The sequence below is a fragment of the Alternaria postmessia genome, assembly GCF_024291825.1.
Source record: "Alternaria postmessia strain BMP 2775 chromosome Unknown scaffold_52, whole genome shotgun sequence".
NCBI classification, from domain to species: domain Eukaryota; kingdom Fungi; phylum Ascomycota; class Dothideomycetes; order Pleosporales; family Pleosporaceae; genus Alternaria; species Alternaria postmessia.
Genome location: NW_026260125.1, coordinates 35887 through 49844, shown reverse-complemented (window position 1 = coordinate 49844; position 13958 = coordinate 35887). Strand labels below are relative to the sequence as shown.

The 13958-nt window shown below is 52.0% G+C and overlaps 5 protein-coding genes across 5 annotated transcripts; 3 read left to right on the top strand and 2 right to left on the bottom strand.

Moving 5' to 3' along the window:
- Nucleotides 1-178: 178 nt before the first annotated feature.
- Nucleotides 179-1892, bottom strand: J4E82_007537 (uncharacterized protein; the record flags this gene model as incomplete). The annotated part of the gene is made up of 4 exons (XM_051733781.1): nucleotides 179-1163; nucleotides 1221-1601; nucleotides 1657-1836; nucleotides 1888-1892. The coding sequence occupies 4 exons, from the start codon at nucleotides 1890-1892 to the stop codon at nucleotides 179-181; spliced, it is 1551 nt and encodes a 516-aa protein (XP_051586427.1).
- Nucleotides 1893-2838: 946 nt separating this feature from the next.
- Nucleotides 2839-3927, top strand: J4E82_007536 (uncharacterized protein; the record flags this gene model as incomplete). The annotated part of the gene is made up of 1 exon (XM_051733780.1): nucleotides 2839-3927. One exon carries the CDS (start codon nucleotides 2839-2841, stop codon nucleotides 3925-3927), a length of 1089 nt encoding a protein of 362 aa, XP_051586426.1.
- Nucleotides 3928-4086: 159 nt separating this feature from the next.
- Nucleotides 4087-6501, bottom strand: J4E82_007535 (uncharacterized protein; the record flags this gene model as incomplete). The annotated part of the gene is made up of 1 exon (XM_051733779.1): nucleotides 4087-6501. The coding sequence occupies one exon, from the start codon at nucleotides 6499-6501 to the stop codon at nucleotides 4087-4089; it is 2415 nt and encodes an 804-aa protein (XP_051586425.1).
- Nucleotides 6502-6962: 461 nt separating this feature from the next.
- J4E82_007534 (uncharacterized protein) lies at nucleotides 6963-9907 on the top strand (the record flags this gene model as incomplete). Its single annotated transcript, XM_051733778.1, has 7 exons — nucleotides 6963-7058; nucleotides 7112-7825; nucleotides 7870-8112; nucleotides 8162-8515; nucleotides 8560-9312; nucleotides 9361-9655; nucleotides 9720-9907. The coding sequence occupies 7 exons, from the start codon at nucleotides 6963-6965 to the stop codon at nucleotides 9905-9907; spliced, it is 2643 nt and encodes an 880-aa protein (XP_051586424.1).
- A 648-nt stretch (nucleotides 9908-10555) lies between these two features.
- J4E82_007533 (uncharacterized protein) lies at nucleotides 10556-12597 on the top strand (the record flags this gene model as incomplete). The annotated part of the gene is made up of 5 exons (XM_051733777.1): nucleotides 10556-10603; nucleotides 10662-10798; nucleotides 11049-11471; nucleotides 11524-12142; nucleotides 12301-12597. 5 exons carry the CDS (start codon nucleotides 10556-10558, stop codon nucleotides 12595-12597), a joined length of 1524 nt encoding a protein of 507 aa, XP_051586423.1.
- Nucleotides 12598-13958: the final 1361 nt, after the last annotated feature.

Genomic DNA, 13958 nt, shown 5'->3' with positions numbered 1-13958 from the left:
TTTTAAGTAATACATTGATGTGAAATGAATGGTGGTAGGCTTCGGAGAAGCTTCATACTGGATACGAATGAGTGGCCGAGTTATACTTGCTCGCTATAACAGCGTTCGTTTTCGGTAACGACTGCTTTTCCCTCATAAAGTATGCCTGAAAGACCTGGTTCTCTTCTTATCTTCACTCTCAGTCAAGAAGCTTTTGGGCCCACGCCGCGCTCTCATACCAAGCGCGAACCCTCTTGCCAAACACATAGAGAGGAAGTGCAGCACCAGTAACAATGGCGGCCGCCGATGCCAGCGTTCCAAAGACGGCCATAGGCCCATCAAATTCGAGCCAACCAATCATCGGAGTCAGTCCTACCGTGACAGCGCCTGCTGAGATCATGTTGATGGAAGAAAAGGCCTGGGCGGAGTGCTCAGGGTGACAGTCGATGACATACGCGATGGCAATTTGTACTCCAGCGACACTACCCATGTTGGTGACTGTCATCCAAACAAGAATCCAAACTAGAGGCAAACTGTTTTGGAACGACGCGCCCAGACCGATGAGGCCCGCCATAGTGATTGGGGTAGAAACCAGGAGAAGTACGAGACGGAATTCGGGTTCGACCATGCCTTTGCTTGTTCCGTTGTGGCGCGCCATCAGATTCACTGAAGCATCAGACATCCAACCAAATAATGGCCCAGACAGTAGGCCAGCTACAAAGAGGGGTAAGTTGGTCAGTCCGATCTGACTGGGTGTTAGATCGTATGGGGGAGAGGATAAGAGGATTGACATGAAGGTTGACATGCCAGCAAGGAATAGGAAGACCGTAGTGTTCAGGAAGCAGCTGTATAAGACAATCGGCGAAGTGATGAGGCCTAGGGGCTTGATTATCCCTTTGAAGAACGACTTCTCTGATAGTCTGCCACGGGACAAGACTAGCCTCTCATTGTATGTTTGCCTAGGAGGTCGAACAGAAGACTTGAGATCTTCCTCGTCATATTCGGCGCTTAGCTTGTCCGCCTGAACATGAATTGTTGTGACATCGTCTGTTTTCCGTTTGAAGTAGGCCGACTCGAAGATTGTGAGGTAGAATACCGGGATCAGAGCAGCGTATATGAAGGCAGTGATGAGGAAATTTGCCGATACGCCGAATGCGTCAGTAACGAAGCCAGCAATGATTTGACTGAGAAGGATATTATGTTAGTTGCTGGTACGATTACAGGATATTGTTGTGGCTCACCCAACTTGCGCCCCAGAGTTCAACATCAGATTCCACACAGCAATAGACCGACCTCGCTGGTGAACGAAGAATACATCGCTGATGGTCGCGGTAAGGAGTGTAAATAGGGGTGCCGAAAAGAGACCCCCAGCTGTTCGAGCAATAGCCAGCATAGGAAATGTTGACGAAAGATAAGCAGCAAAGTTGGTTAGAGCAAGTAGAACGACGCTCCATACGTAGAATGGTCTTCGCCCCCAGACATCCGTTCCCGCCACCGCAACAAAGGCTGCAGCTGAGGTCCAGAAAGTCGGTGCTGTAAGGATCCAAGTAGATATGTCGCTCTCATTGCTCTGAAACTGCTCAGTAAGAGGCTCCAACCCTGGAGTGAGCATGGTAGTGGTTCTATGACAGATGAGCATAAGTCCTGATTAGATCAAGTAATTCGGCGAGATCTTACGCATTGGTGACTGCAGAGCCGAAAGCAAGGATGAGGAGATGGAGGCATTTCCACTTCAAACTCCAGTTGAGAGGATCGTTCGGGTCATCACTGGGCTGCGGGGAGAGTACGATACCGCCACTTCTCTTAGAGTTATCGAGCTCGGGTACTTTATCGTCGCTTGTGTCCTTGACTCCTAATCTGGAAGTGCCTCGAGGGAATGCTGACCGTCTACTCTCTAGTACACCCCACCCCATCGTTAGCAGCTTGGATGTCGGAATGAAGTCGATACGAAAAGGACGGCCTGCGTCTCTTGAATACAGAGATTATCTTAGTCAAGTGTGAAATAAAGTGATTGAATGAGGAAAAGCCGTCCAGCGGTTTGCCAAAACCAGTAGGCAACGAAGCGAAAAAATGTAATTGTAGAGGTAGGCGAAAGAAAAGTCGAGAGCCAGTCTGCAGAGCAAGTGCAACTCGTAAACCACGATGATATACTTCCTGATCCACAAAGCTGTCGTACGCTGCCCAGCCGGGCGTTTTTGTCAATCTGCAAACACGTTACGCATCTGACAGGTTGGAGTAGGCATAACTCGGTCATTCATGGTGCTGTGACATGTCGCAGACTAGTCTCGCAGACACTTCGAGAAGAACATGTGTGAACCCTACTTCAGTTTGTTCCACAAATGGCAATAATCTGGAGCCTTATACGTGCACCTGGCGTGTTGACTTACGTGGAAACGGTTAAAGGTGTTTCGAGTGAGCCTCAGTGAGCCTCAGTAAGGAGATGCTGAACGAAGTGCCGAAAGTCCGCAAGCGCCGCGCGCTAGAAGGCCGAAAGTGCGGGGAGACACGCCACGCCGTACACGCCACAGTTCACCCAACGCTTAACCTTGGCTGTCGCAATTCAGCGTGTCAAGTTTCGAGCCGTCGAAAGCCCGAATAATCATTGTTCCCCTAGATCCAACTAACGAAAACTCAAGTACATGTACGCTACTAAGATACATGGCAGATGACGATGCCACCAGTTGTCTACGTCGCCGGAGCCAGTTGAAGCCCCGAACTCACTTCTATGAAAAGGACACGAGTAAGCAATGAGCTATGATGTGGAAGCTAATGTTGATACAAGGCTCAGAATGCGGGGTCAGGCCGAGATCTGTTCCCCGAAGCTTCAAGTCTCAACCTCACAACCGTCACCTAGATCAAATGTCCTGTCCCGCTCGTCTGTACCCTTTGCGCAAACCTCAGAATCACCGTGTGCCTATCCCTAGATGGAAACTCAGCCTGCCAGACCATATCGAACATGTCTTTATATCCTATGTTGGTGTCGAGCAACACGAGGATAGTGATATAGCTACTCGAGCGAGAGAAGAAGCTGTTTCTACTATTCAACACTGGTTCGAGCAGAGTGGCGCGCCAGAGGCGGTGGAGTGTTTCACTACGATAGATAATTACAGTCGTACTGGTGCTACTGTATGGGTCTACTATTGGAGTGATCGAAGGCGGCGTGACGGTGTCGTGGGATCGTTGAACCTCAAGGACATACATCAAGAAATCTCCACCGCCGGTCGCCCACTAATCGGCTTATGGCACGAATGCTTCACAGCACCAGTATCGCGCCTGGAGACCAACTACTCTGGTCTCGATTATCTCCCCGGCCTAGCGAGGTTACCAGAAGCTAGCACCGAAGAACACAATCTCTCAACGTACTGGGGCGCGGCTCGAGATCGCATACCCGATTCAGCTCACGACCTTTTCCCGCGAGCTTCCGAATTGCCGCGTCCTGACTCAATCCCAAATGGTGTTGGCCAACACCTTAGGGGCACCAACCATGCGAACATGGTCCACATCCGTTCCGGACAGTACTGGGAGAACTGCGGCAAAGAGGAAGCAGATTCGTATGAGCAGAAGCTGGAGCCGACTCTGAAGCAAGGCCTTAGATACTTGCACGAGAACTCGGCGGAGACTGGGGCACTCAGTATCCAATATCTCCAGAATGAGGATCTAAATTCCAATGGCAGCAGCAGTAACAAGGAGCCGCGCAAAGAATCGTGTGGCGCAGGTTTTTTCGCCAATTTAGAAGACCTCGAGCACTGGGCTAAGAGCCATGCGTCGCATCTAAAGATCTATGGCGGCGCACTTGCACATTATAAAACATTCGGTGATGAGAGAAGGTTTCGTACATGGCATGAGGTGTGTGTGATCAATGAGGGGGACGCTATGTTTGAATATGTGAATTGCTTGCCTGATACAGGAGTTATCGCATCCGTACCTCTTACAAGTGTAAATATATAGAGTCGGACGCAGTATCCAAGAAAAAACTCAATTTTCTGTCATGCATATCATGCACTCTGGTGTGTTGACGGTCCGCAACTCTCAACTCGCCAGTCCCGAAATGATAACGCCGTAAGAATGCAAATCGTGATCTACACGCAAATTGGTATCGTACGCATCTCACTTCTTGGCCCCAGACCTGGCCAATTTTCGCATGAAAGCGTTTTGAACACCCTTGGTGCCCTTGAGTTCCTTGTTTCTGCTCTTGTTGACTTCCATGTACGCCATGGTCTGACCTCCAGACAACTCGGAAAGTGTACCGGCTGCCCTTCTCACACCGTTCTTCTTCTTGTTGCCCTTGTTGGACGCATATTTGGTACCGAACGCGTCACCCTCGATCCTCTCTTCCTTGGCGTCTTCTTCACGAGCGAGGAGGACGTCCATAAGAAGCTCTCGACGCTCCTGTGGTGTTGCGAACGCCAGTTGTGAGAAATTCTCTAAGCCTTCGAGACGAGTGATGACCTTGAAGGCATATCCTTGATCGACTAGGAAAGCCTGGCGCTTTGACGAATAGTACATCTCGTCTGTATCCTTGGAGACTAGCGAGTAAAAAAAGGCATTGAAGCCTTCGTCGTTCCTACGCTTCGCCCTCAGGATTCTGCCCAGGCGTTGTGCTTCTTGACGACGAGAACCGTAGTGAGAAGAGATTTGGATAAGGCACGTCGCCTCGGGTAAATCCAGACTAGTGTCACCGATCTTGGACAAGAAGATAGTGTTGACAAGCTCATTGTGTTGAAAGTTCTCCAAAATACGAAGACGTTCTTGTTGAGGTGTTGCGCCGTAAATGTATGCCTTGCCAAGTTTACGTGAGTATTTCTCCAACGCGTAGACGTTGTCAGAAAAGACGATAATCTTGTCTCCTCGTGACTCGTGGTAGTTAATCAGGAACTGACAGGCTTGGAACTTCTTGGGATTCATGATGGAGAGTAGTGCACGCTTTTGTAGGGACGAAGGCTTGAGCCACTCTGTGTAAAATTCGGGTGTCATCTGGCACCAGACTTCAGCGCACTGGACCTTGGCAATATGGCCTTGTTCTGATAGCTCTTGCCAGTTAGCTTCGTACAGCTTGGGTCCAATCAGGAAGTTGAGGTCATCGATCTTGTCATCTTCTCGCAGTAGTGTAGCTGTAAGCCCCAACTTTGCATGGGACGCAATCTCATATGTGACCTTCTTGAAGATGTTGGCGGGTACAACGTGCACCTCGTCAGCAATCAGCAGTCCCCATTCTCTCTCACGGATAAACTGCATAACCTTCTCGGCATCGTGCGAACGTTTCCTAGCGTTACTGATCATAGAGTAGGTGCTGATGATGATACCGGCCTGGCGCGGGAATCTAGTCTTGTTATCTGCAGTGAAAACGGCAACATCCTCTGGATTGATGTTGGACCATTTGATAAATTCGGCTCGCCATTGCACGACTGACATGGCGCTCGTGCACAGGACAATGACTGATTTCTTGACACCACAGGCGGCTGTGATGCCGACCAAAGTCTTACCTGCACCACAAGGCAACACAATGATACCTGAACGCGCTCGAGAGTTTGAGAACATTTTACTCAAAGCCTTTTCCTGGTAGTATCTGATCTGTGCATGGGGCTTGAGATCGATTTCAAGGTTCGGGTTGGTATCGTCGTTGTTGAAATCATATTCTTCGGTGAGCGGCAGGCCAATGCTTCGGCAGCGCTTGACGACCTTTTCGCGCTCCTCGCTTCTGATCTGGAACGAGTGAACTTGGGCAACTTCGTCATCGTCATCGTCCTCTCGGAGCGTGGCAATCATATCGCTTGGTGGCGGATTCTGGGCAGCTTCTGGCTGTTGCTGCTGTGCCATGTTGTTGGCACCAGCAGCCAACTTTGTACCTGGGATAGCCATCTGTCCGATCTTAGGTGCGGCCTCCTTGATGAGCCCATCCGTTGAGTCTGCTCGGCATTCGGCGACTACAGGGTCGCGGAGAAGTTTTTGAAGTATGGCAGGATCCTCACTTTCGATGTACGACAATGTCTTCTTGAGCACGATCTTTGCCTTGCCGAAGGCGGAGGTGGACTTCTCGACGAACTGTACAATGGCGGCAGACAGGGCTGTCTTGGAATAGCGGTCGAGCTTCTCGATGATTTCTTGCTTGGAATGGCCAACACTGACGGCGGCGAAGAGGCTGTGGGTGGTAAGCTGATACTCATGCATCTTGGAGACACGCGACTGCGGCTCGGCGATGTTGATCAAAAAGTCCTGAGCTTCATCGAAGAGAGGATGAAAAGACTCGAGGATGATGCCACCCGCATCGTTGACCCAGAGCGGGCGGTTGTAGTGGTCAGGCTTGAGCGGCGCGCTCCACTGGTCTGACTTTCTGAAGAGATCGGCCGCCGCATCTCTAACCCGTCCAGCGCGCGCCCGCTTTGTCATGGCCTTGACGTCGAACTCTTCCTTGAGTTGATCGAACGTCTCCTGGTCGCTCATGGGCCCCTCATCGTTGTCGTCCCAGCCATCTTCGGCCTCGGCGTCTGCTGCAGTCTGCGCGAGCTTGCGTTTGGGTGGCATCGTGGCGACTGCCTGCGTGAGATGCCGGTGCAGAGGGACAGGCGGATGGTGAGGCGATGGGATTGTAGACAGGCGATATCGACGAAGAGCGGTTGCTGGTGAGGTAGTTGGTGGCGGAGGCAGTAGGCAAAGGAAGAGGAAGGCGCAGCGGTGATTATGTAATGACGTATGGCACCTGCATTTCTGGCGTCTTGGTTCTAAAGACACAGTCAGACAGGCTGGGGCGAGGGATGACTGTGCGGGTGCGAGACGACGGCGACTAGCAGCAAGGCAGGTCAGTGGTGAACATTTAGGTTGCAACGCGCCCAGACGCGAAAGCATGTGAATAGCCGGCGTTTGCTAGGGGGGCCCTGCCGACGTCACTCTCGGCGAGGCTGTTCTCCAGGGCTGCTCACCACCACGACTACCGTGTCTATTCCCAGCACATAGAATGCGCACATGAGGACGTGACATGCTTCCCAATGGGTGCATCCGATTCAAAACTCTCCTTCAAGCAAGGCGTCTTTCGCCTGTCTGAGCCCAAGCAAATCCCCGCCGATGACGCTTATTGGACTGGCGTATGCTCTGCTCGTTGCTCTCTATGCTGTTGCTGTGCTGACCATGGCGCCAGTTCTGGGAGCTACCCGAGTCGACTGAGGATGTCTTCTCGCTCTTCTCGCCCGCAGACATTCGCCGCACCCGCGACAACAACCTAGCTAATCTCGAGACGCTCATCCTCGCCGTTACCTCACGCCTCATAGTCCTGCGCAACCACCCCTCTTTCCCTGACCCTGAGCTAGCGCCCGAGCGCGATGCCCTCAACTGCATAAGGGTCCTGACGCGACTACTGCCCTTTCTGTATGAGGCCGACCATCTCGAGACATGGGAGGACCACTTTTTCTGGGCTGCGCGGCGGAAGCGCAGTCGGCGGGGCCAGCTGGTGCGAAGCGAGGTCATCTTCGACGAGGCCGACCCAGAGCAGACGCCCACAGAGAAGGAGCCCGAGTTCGAGAAAGCCAAGCCACTGGCCGAGGAGATTATCGACACGCTGATTGACCTTCTCTTCTTCTCCGAATTCACTCTTCCCAAGGTCACAGCAGGCAAGAACAAGGTCACGTATGCGATATGGCAGAGTGGCGTAGGTTGCAACACGCCTGTCGCCTCCACCAAGGAGTTTGAGAGCAACCGGACCGAGATCTTGCGCCTGCTGCTTACTTTGGCAAGCAAGTCCATGTACATGTCTGCGGGTGTGCTCCCAGTCAAGGGCGTCAAGGCCATTACATATATCGCGACGTGTCCGGACAAACAGGTTGTCCTGTCCGTTCTCTGCTCCCTCCTGAATACCGTGAGTGCATTGCACGCTATCTTGTGCACTGCTGACCCCCGCAGACCCTCAAATACAACCCCGCCACATGGCGCGTGCCATATGATCACGTCGTCTTCAAGGACCAGAGACAGGTCCTGGTCACATATTGCCTACAATTACTCTTGGTACTGATCCTGTACCCCATACCTGAGTCTGGCAACGGTCCTGCACCCAAGAATTTCTTCCGCCATTTCCTTGGCCGTCTGCACCGTCCTCAAGACTTCCAATTCCTGGTCGACGGTATGACAAGGATACTGAATCAGCCAGTATGCGACATGTCTAGAATACCGCTTTCCTTTTGCTGACATAATATAGCTCCAAGCCAACACCTCCTACCTTCCTGGCAGCCACAAGTCACTCACATGGGCACCCGAGATGATCATGCTCTTTTGGGAGGCTCTGCAGTGCAACAAGCGTTTCCGTTCCTTCATCATTGATACTGACAGAGCCCATGATTTCGTCGTGCTGGTGCTTTACTACGCCATCGACCAGCGCAACGACCCATCAAAGCAGGGTCTTGTGCGTATGTGCATCTTCGTACTCCAGACATTGAGTGTTGAGCCGCAATTTGGCAAGAGCCTCAATAAGACATTTGAGGGACAGGAGTCGCTTCCGGCTAGCATACGGATACCCAATTTCCACGGTACCTACGCCGACTACGTTATCACGGTGAGTACGACAATGAAAGACTATACATCTGCTAATTGTGTCAGTCCATTTATACCCTACTCACAACTGGCAAAGGCAGATTAGACGCCATTTATCCTGCGTTACTCGCGATCCTCAACAACATTGCGGCCTATGTCCAGAACATCGGGCGCGCCTCGAGCTCTAAACTGCTCCAACTGTTTGCTTCCATGTCATCTCCTAGTTTCCTTTTTGCCAACGAGAACAATCACACTCTTCTGCATTCACTACTAGAGGTTCTTAACGCCATGATTGAACATCAATACCAACACAATCCCAACCTGGTGTACGCTATCGTACGATCACGGAAGAGGTTCCAGGCGCTAAGAGATTTCACCTTGGAAAGCGGACAAGAAGAGATCGAGCGGCAGAACCAGCAACGTAAGGAGGGCGGCGAAGATCTCACTCGCACCAGCTCTATCGATAGCCTCCGAAGTCCCACAGTAGCCCGGACACCTACCTTGGGGAACGTACCAGAAGAGGACAGTGCTTTCGCTATTGGCGATGACGATGACGACTCGGACGCGGAAGATGCACGACCCTCAGAACCATCAAGGTCTCCCGTACCGTCGCAGTCGGGCGCTTCCAGAAGTGCGTCGATAGCATCATCTGTGGAAGACTCTGTACCGTCCCAGGTAAGAGGTATGTCAGAGAAAGCAAGAGGCAAGATGCCAGTAGGCCAGCCTGCTTTCTCCCGGCAGAACAGCATGACCAGTCTACATAGTGCAGCCGGTCCGGCCTTGGCTACCAATGAGTTCTTCACACCATCTGTCCCATGGGTAAGTGAACTCAACCTCAGTGACAGACTTGTCTAATCTTGTTCGCAGCTGGAAGGATGGCTTTCGGAGCTACCGCTACATACCATTCTTATGCTGATATCGGAGCTCGGTCCCAAGATGCCTAGCTCAGGCAGCTCCAACGACACGGCAGAAGCATTGAAAACTATTCGCGAGACTGAGATACGCGGAATTGAACCTTCGCCTATCAGGGTACATCTCTTTGAATGGTCAGCCTTATCTTTGGGCTGGTACGAGTCGCTACTCTGGGGATTCGTTTTCGCGGCCGAGATGCTTGTAGCCAAGGGTACTGCCGGGGTTTGGAACAACACTAGCATAAGATTGTGTAAGTAATGCCCTTGTATGAAGTGCATGTGAGACACGGACTAACTTCGCACACCTACATTTAGTCAAGGTTCAAGAAGTTGGGGCCACAGCTCCTTCACTACTACAGCCAAGAGGGGCTGTAGATGCGGTAGGGAGCAATCTTGTGCAGCGAATTGGCTCCCTCAACTTGCGCGGGGTCACAAATCAAGCTGCGCAACGCTCCCCAGCGAGCAGCGGTAATGCCGGCGCCAACACTGTTAGGGATGTGTAGCGATATGTCACGACCATGCTATTCCAGCCACATGGCAAAAATTGGCCACAGCTTCTATCATCATATTAAAGAGAGCTAGTTGCACCGTGAACGCTGATTGGTGTGCCTGGAATGCAGGTTAGGCTTTTTACCCCAATCGAAGCCTGACATTTGCCGATCATGTTTAGCCCGGCTGCACAGCCACAACACTCGCCACATGTCGGTAGACTAGGGATAGGTAACCAACAACAACGGATGAATCTCTATGAGGCGCTTCTAGATCTTTCCTATGGTTTGACAGTGAAGCAAAACGCGCAAGCTCTAAGCCGTCTCTGACGCGCCTCGGGACGATCTTATCTTGATATGCCATCGCGACAAGTGATAGTGTTATGCGGAGGTACCTTATGGTTATGTAGTGCTTCCACTAGCTAGTGGTATACATTCTACTTCTCCGCACTGATATGCCCTTTGATCAATCTTTGGTACCGAGTCTTTAGCGAAAATTATCACGACCTGTTTGTGGGAACAGGGTGTTTAACAACCAGATTAGGATATACATGACGCTCCATAAAGGTACGTGCACTATACCCTTAGCAATATACCATGTGAATAATATCGGCAACAGATTGGAAAGAGAATAACTTCGATATCAAGCTCTAAGCCCGTATCATGGCGGCGCCCCACGACGATGAAGCCATTACTACGTATAGCATGCACGTGCGTATATCCTTACCTTTGGTGTACCAATGGGCTGGTTGGCCTAATTGCGACATAGGTATCTGCTAAGTACCTTGAGCTTACGAAGAAAAAACTTGATTTGACGCGTTTACCGCGTGAACTTGAGTTACCGAACGAGAGGAGATGGGGGCAAGGTACACCGAAGAGCGTGCTTGAGCCGCTTTTAGACTTCTGGTATGTTAGCTTCTACTTTGTCAAAATTGTACTTGCGTGTAGGAAAAAATCGGGAGTGGGATCCGCAAAGACATGTGTTGCTGTACTGCGATGGAAAGATTATGACTCCTATGAGAATCAGGACTTACCACTACACGATCTCACAAGCATTGTGATGGATCCACCTCACTTAGAGAACAACTGGCTGTGTTGTCTCATGCATCGCACATGGATTCCGCACCAAACATCCTAGAAACTGACAGTCTCACAGGCTAGAAGGCTACGACTGGCGCGCCGCCGAGTCCCGCTTCAACTCCACCCTGCCCCAATACCGCACGACCATCACTGTGCCCTCTGTCACCTCTCCTGCCACTACCAAATCGCTACGCATACACTTTGTACACAAACGATCCAAGCACCCCAACGCCATCCCTTTACTTCTCTGCCACACATGGCCTTCTTCGTTCATAGAGGTTCAACGCGTCATTGACGGATTAACAGATCCGCATTCTCTACCAGGGTACGGCGACAGCACACAACAGGCTTTTCATGTCATCGCGCCGAGCATACCGGGTTTCGGATTCAGCGATGCCAGTATGGAAGAAGAATTTGGGTTGCACAGAACGGCGGAAGTATTCGAGAAGCTAATGGGAAGGCTGGGGTATGCGCAGTTTGTTGCGCATGGAACGGGATGGTAGGTAGGATGCTAATTAGTCTGAGATGTGGTAGCTAACGAACCTTGTTAGGGGCTTTGGCATCTGTCGTGCACTGGCGCTGAGACATTCAAAAAGTTGTTTGGCAGTGCATACAGCAAATCCGTCGTTTGACAAGCCAAAGTTGAAGAGTGGAGCCATGCGGTATTTCAAGTACCGTGTTGCTAAGTTGACAAAGGCAAAAGTGCCGTTGCTGAGCTTTGGTTACATGCCTAGTGAAGTGCAGGCTCCATCACAGAGTATGGCCGAAAAACACCTCGCCATACAGGACGGGATGTATGACGGTGAGCCGCTAGGGCCTACACTGCATCGACTCTACTCCCTCCGGCCGCAGACACTGGCTTTCTCTTTGTGCGATTCACCGGTTGGGTTGCTAGCCGCTCTGCTGGATGTCATTCATACGAGGGATCTGCCACAGCGTCCGCTCTCGTCGTCCCGATCGAGGAGTCCGTTCCTCTCGCCTGTTGAGCTGGAGATGCAGGGTGGCGACGAAGAGCAAGAAGAACAGGACGAGTTGCGTTCAACATCTACGGAGCGACCCGGGGATACGACGAGCCCGGGAAGAGCTGAAGGCGATGGGAGAAGCTATACGTGGAGCCCGACGGAGGTACTAAACTTTACAATGTTGCAGTGGTTGCCTGGGCCTGAAGCGGTACGTTACCTTTCATTTGTTTGACGCGTGGGTGTTGAGAAGGCTGGGGGTACTCGTGCGTGACGCATATTTGCCGCTGGAGACCTGTCCAAAGCTACAGTGGCTCGTTTTTGAGATTTTCTTCATGGTTATTCCTGCTGACGTCCTCCCGCAACTAGGCTCTCCGCTGGCTCCGCCGCGCACACATGGACATGCAATCCCCCTCATACCAAACCTTCACAGGTACTCCCCTGGGCATCTCCACTTTCCTCCCTCCCAACAGCAGTAACGCGACACCGCTCATGTGGGGTGCGAGCTCTTGGGACATATCCTGGGTGAAGCGTCATGCCGGTCGCCCTGCGACGTTACCAGGCTTCGAAGCCCCGGATGCGCTAGTGCTAGATCTGAGGGAGTGTTTCGCAACGATGATGGACAGAGGGAAGGTGAAGTTGGAGATGCCTGTTAGGGAAAGTTAGGTTGTAATGAGTGTTGATTGAAGATATAGGTATATCAGGTTTGTTGTATGCATTTAGAGCTGAAGGCTGGATGGCGTGCATGGTGTTTCGGCCCGTGGCCATGGGTTGCTGGGAGGATGCTTGTTGGTTGCAGGGGCTGTGCTGATGCAATAGGGTCTGGCATCCTTATGGCGATGTGATATACATGTATATGCAGCTCTCTACGATTGTTATTTCGGGCGATATAATCAAGTTGACTATATCAAACCACGCATGGTTTAGCGTTAGTTGTGGTGGGCGGTCTGTTGCAACGATGCGGCTGGGATAGCTTGGTGAACGAGATTGTAAAGGAGGATGCAGCATATGCCCATCGGGTACTGGGTGAGGGCGTAAGGCTGTGCTGGTAATATCAGGTACCAAAGGTACTACGTGTAAAGCCGCAACGACGGACGGCTAGACCAGGCAGGGTATAGCGCGGATAGGGGATGGTAGCATGTTCCCTGATGCATATAACGGCAGCCGATCATGGCAGCAACACAAGTCGGACCTTCTCAGGTCGTGTGTCAGGCACACGGTGGCGGACGCAATACCCGCAAACGACTTGGCTGAGTCGGGTGCAGTGGCAGGCGGCGGGGCGCTCCAGCCACTTGGGACAGGCGGTGACGTCCTGATGCGAAAACACCGCACTCGTTAAAAATCGTGTCGCGTGAAGGCCCGAAGCTCCCACGACGTCGCCCCAGCTGCACGCACGTTAAATTGCCCTAGTCAAGTTTGCTTCCACTGCGCACAGTACGTCGCTCTTCTGACATCCTCAACACGCCCACATCTGTCCACCTACAGCTTGCGACTATCTTTGAGAAGTTGGCCGGCTCATCCATAGGCAGATTCTATCAGCGCCCAACGCCATTGCATTGACTTTTCTGCTCTACGCTCCCCACCAGACTTCCGTCGTCACGCTGGCAGACCTACTCTTCTCCCTCTACACCACTGCCTAGGCTACGGTAGCCCGCAGACCACCTGTTGCCGCCCACTTCGGCTCTTCTATGCGTCGAGAGGACCTGGTACGATTTCTGTCCAAGCCTGCGAAGTGAGTCGTTGTCTCCGCGTGAAGCAGTGTGCAAGACATCCAAACGGCCAGCGCTGACCTCCACAGGCCTCGATAACACCCACCACGCCCTCCAACCCACCACCAATTACCATATCCTCTTAAGCAGATCTCCTCGTCTGCTGGACCCGATACTTGCCCAGGGTATCGGAATCTGGTATCGCGAGGACCCCCACGACTGCCACCATTTCCCGGCGCAAGGCCTCGTTTATTCCCCTCAACGCCCGACCTCCCTAACATCGACTACGGTCGGTTACCCTATTCTCCATAAACTGCT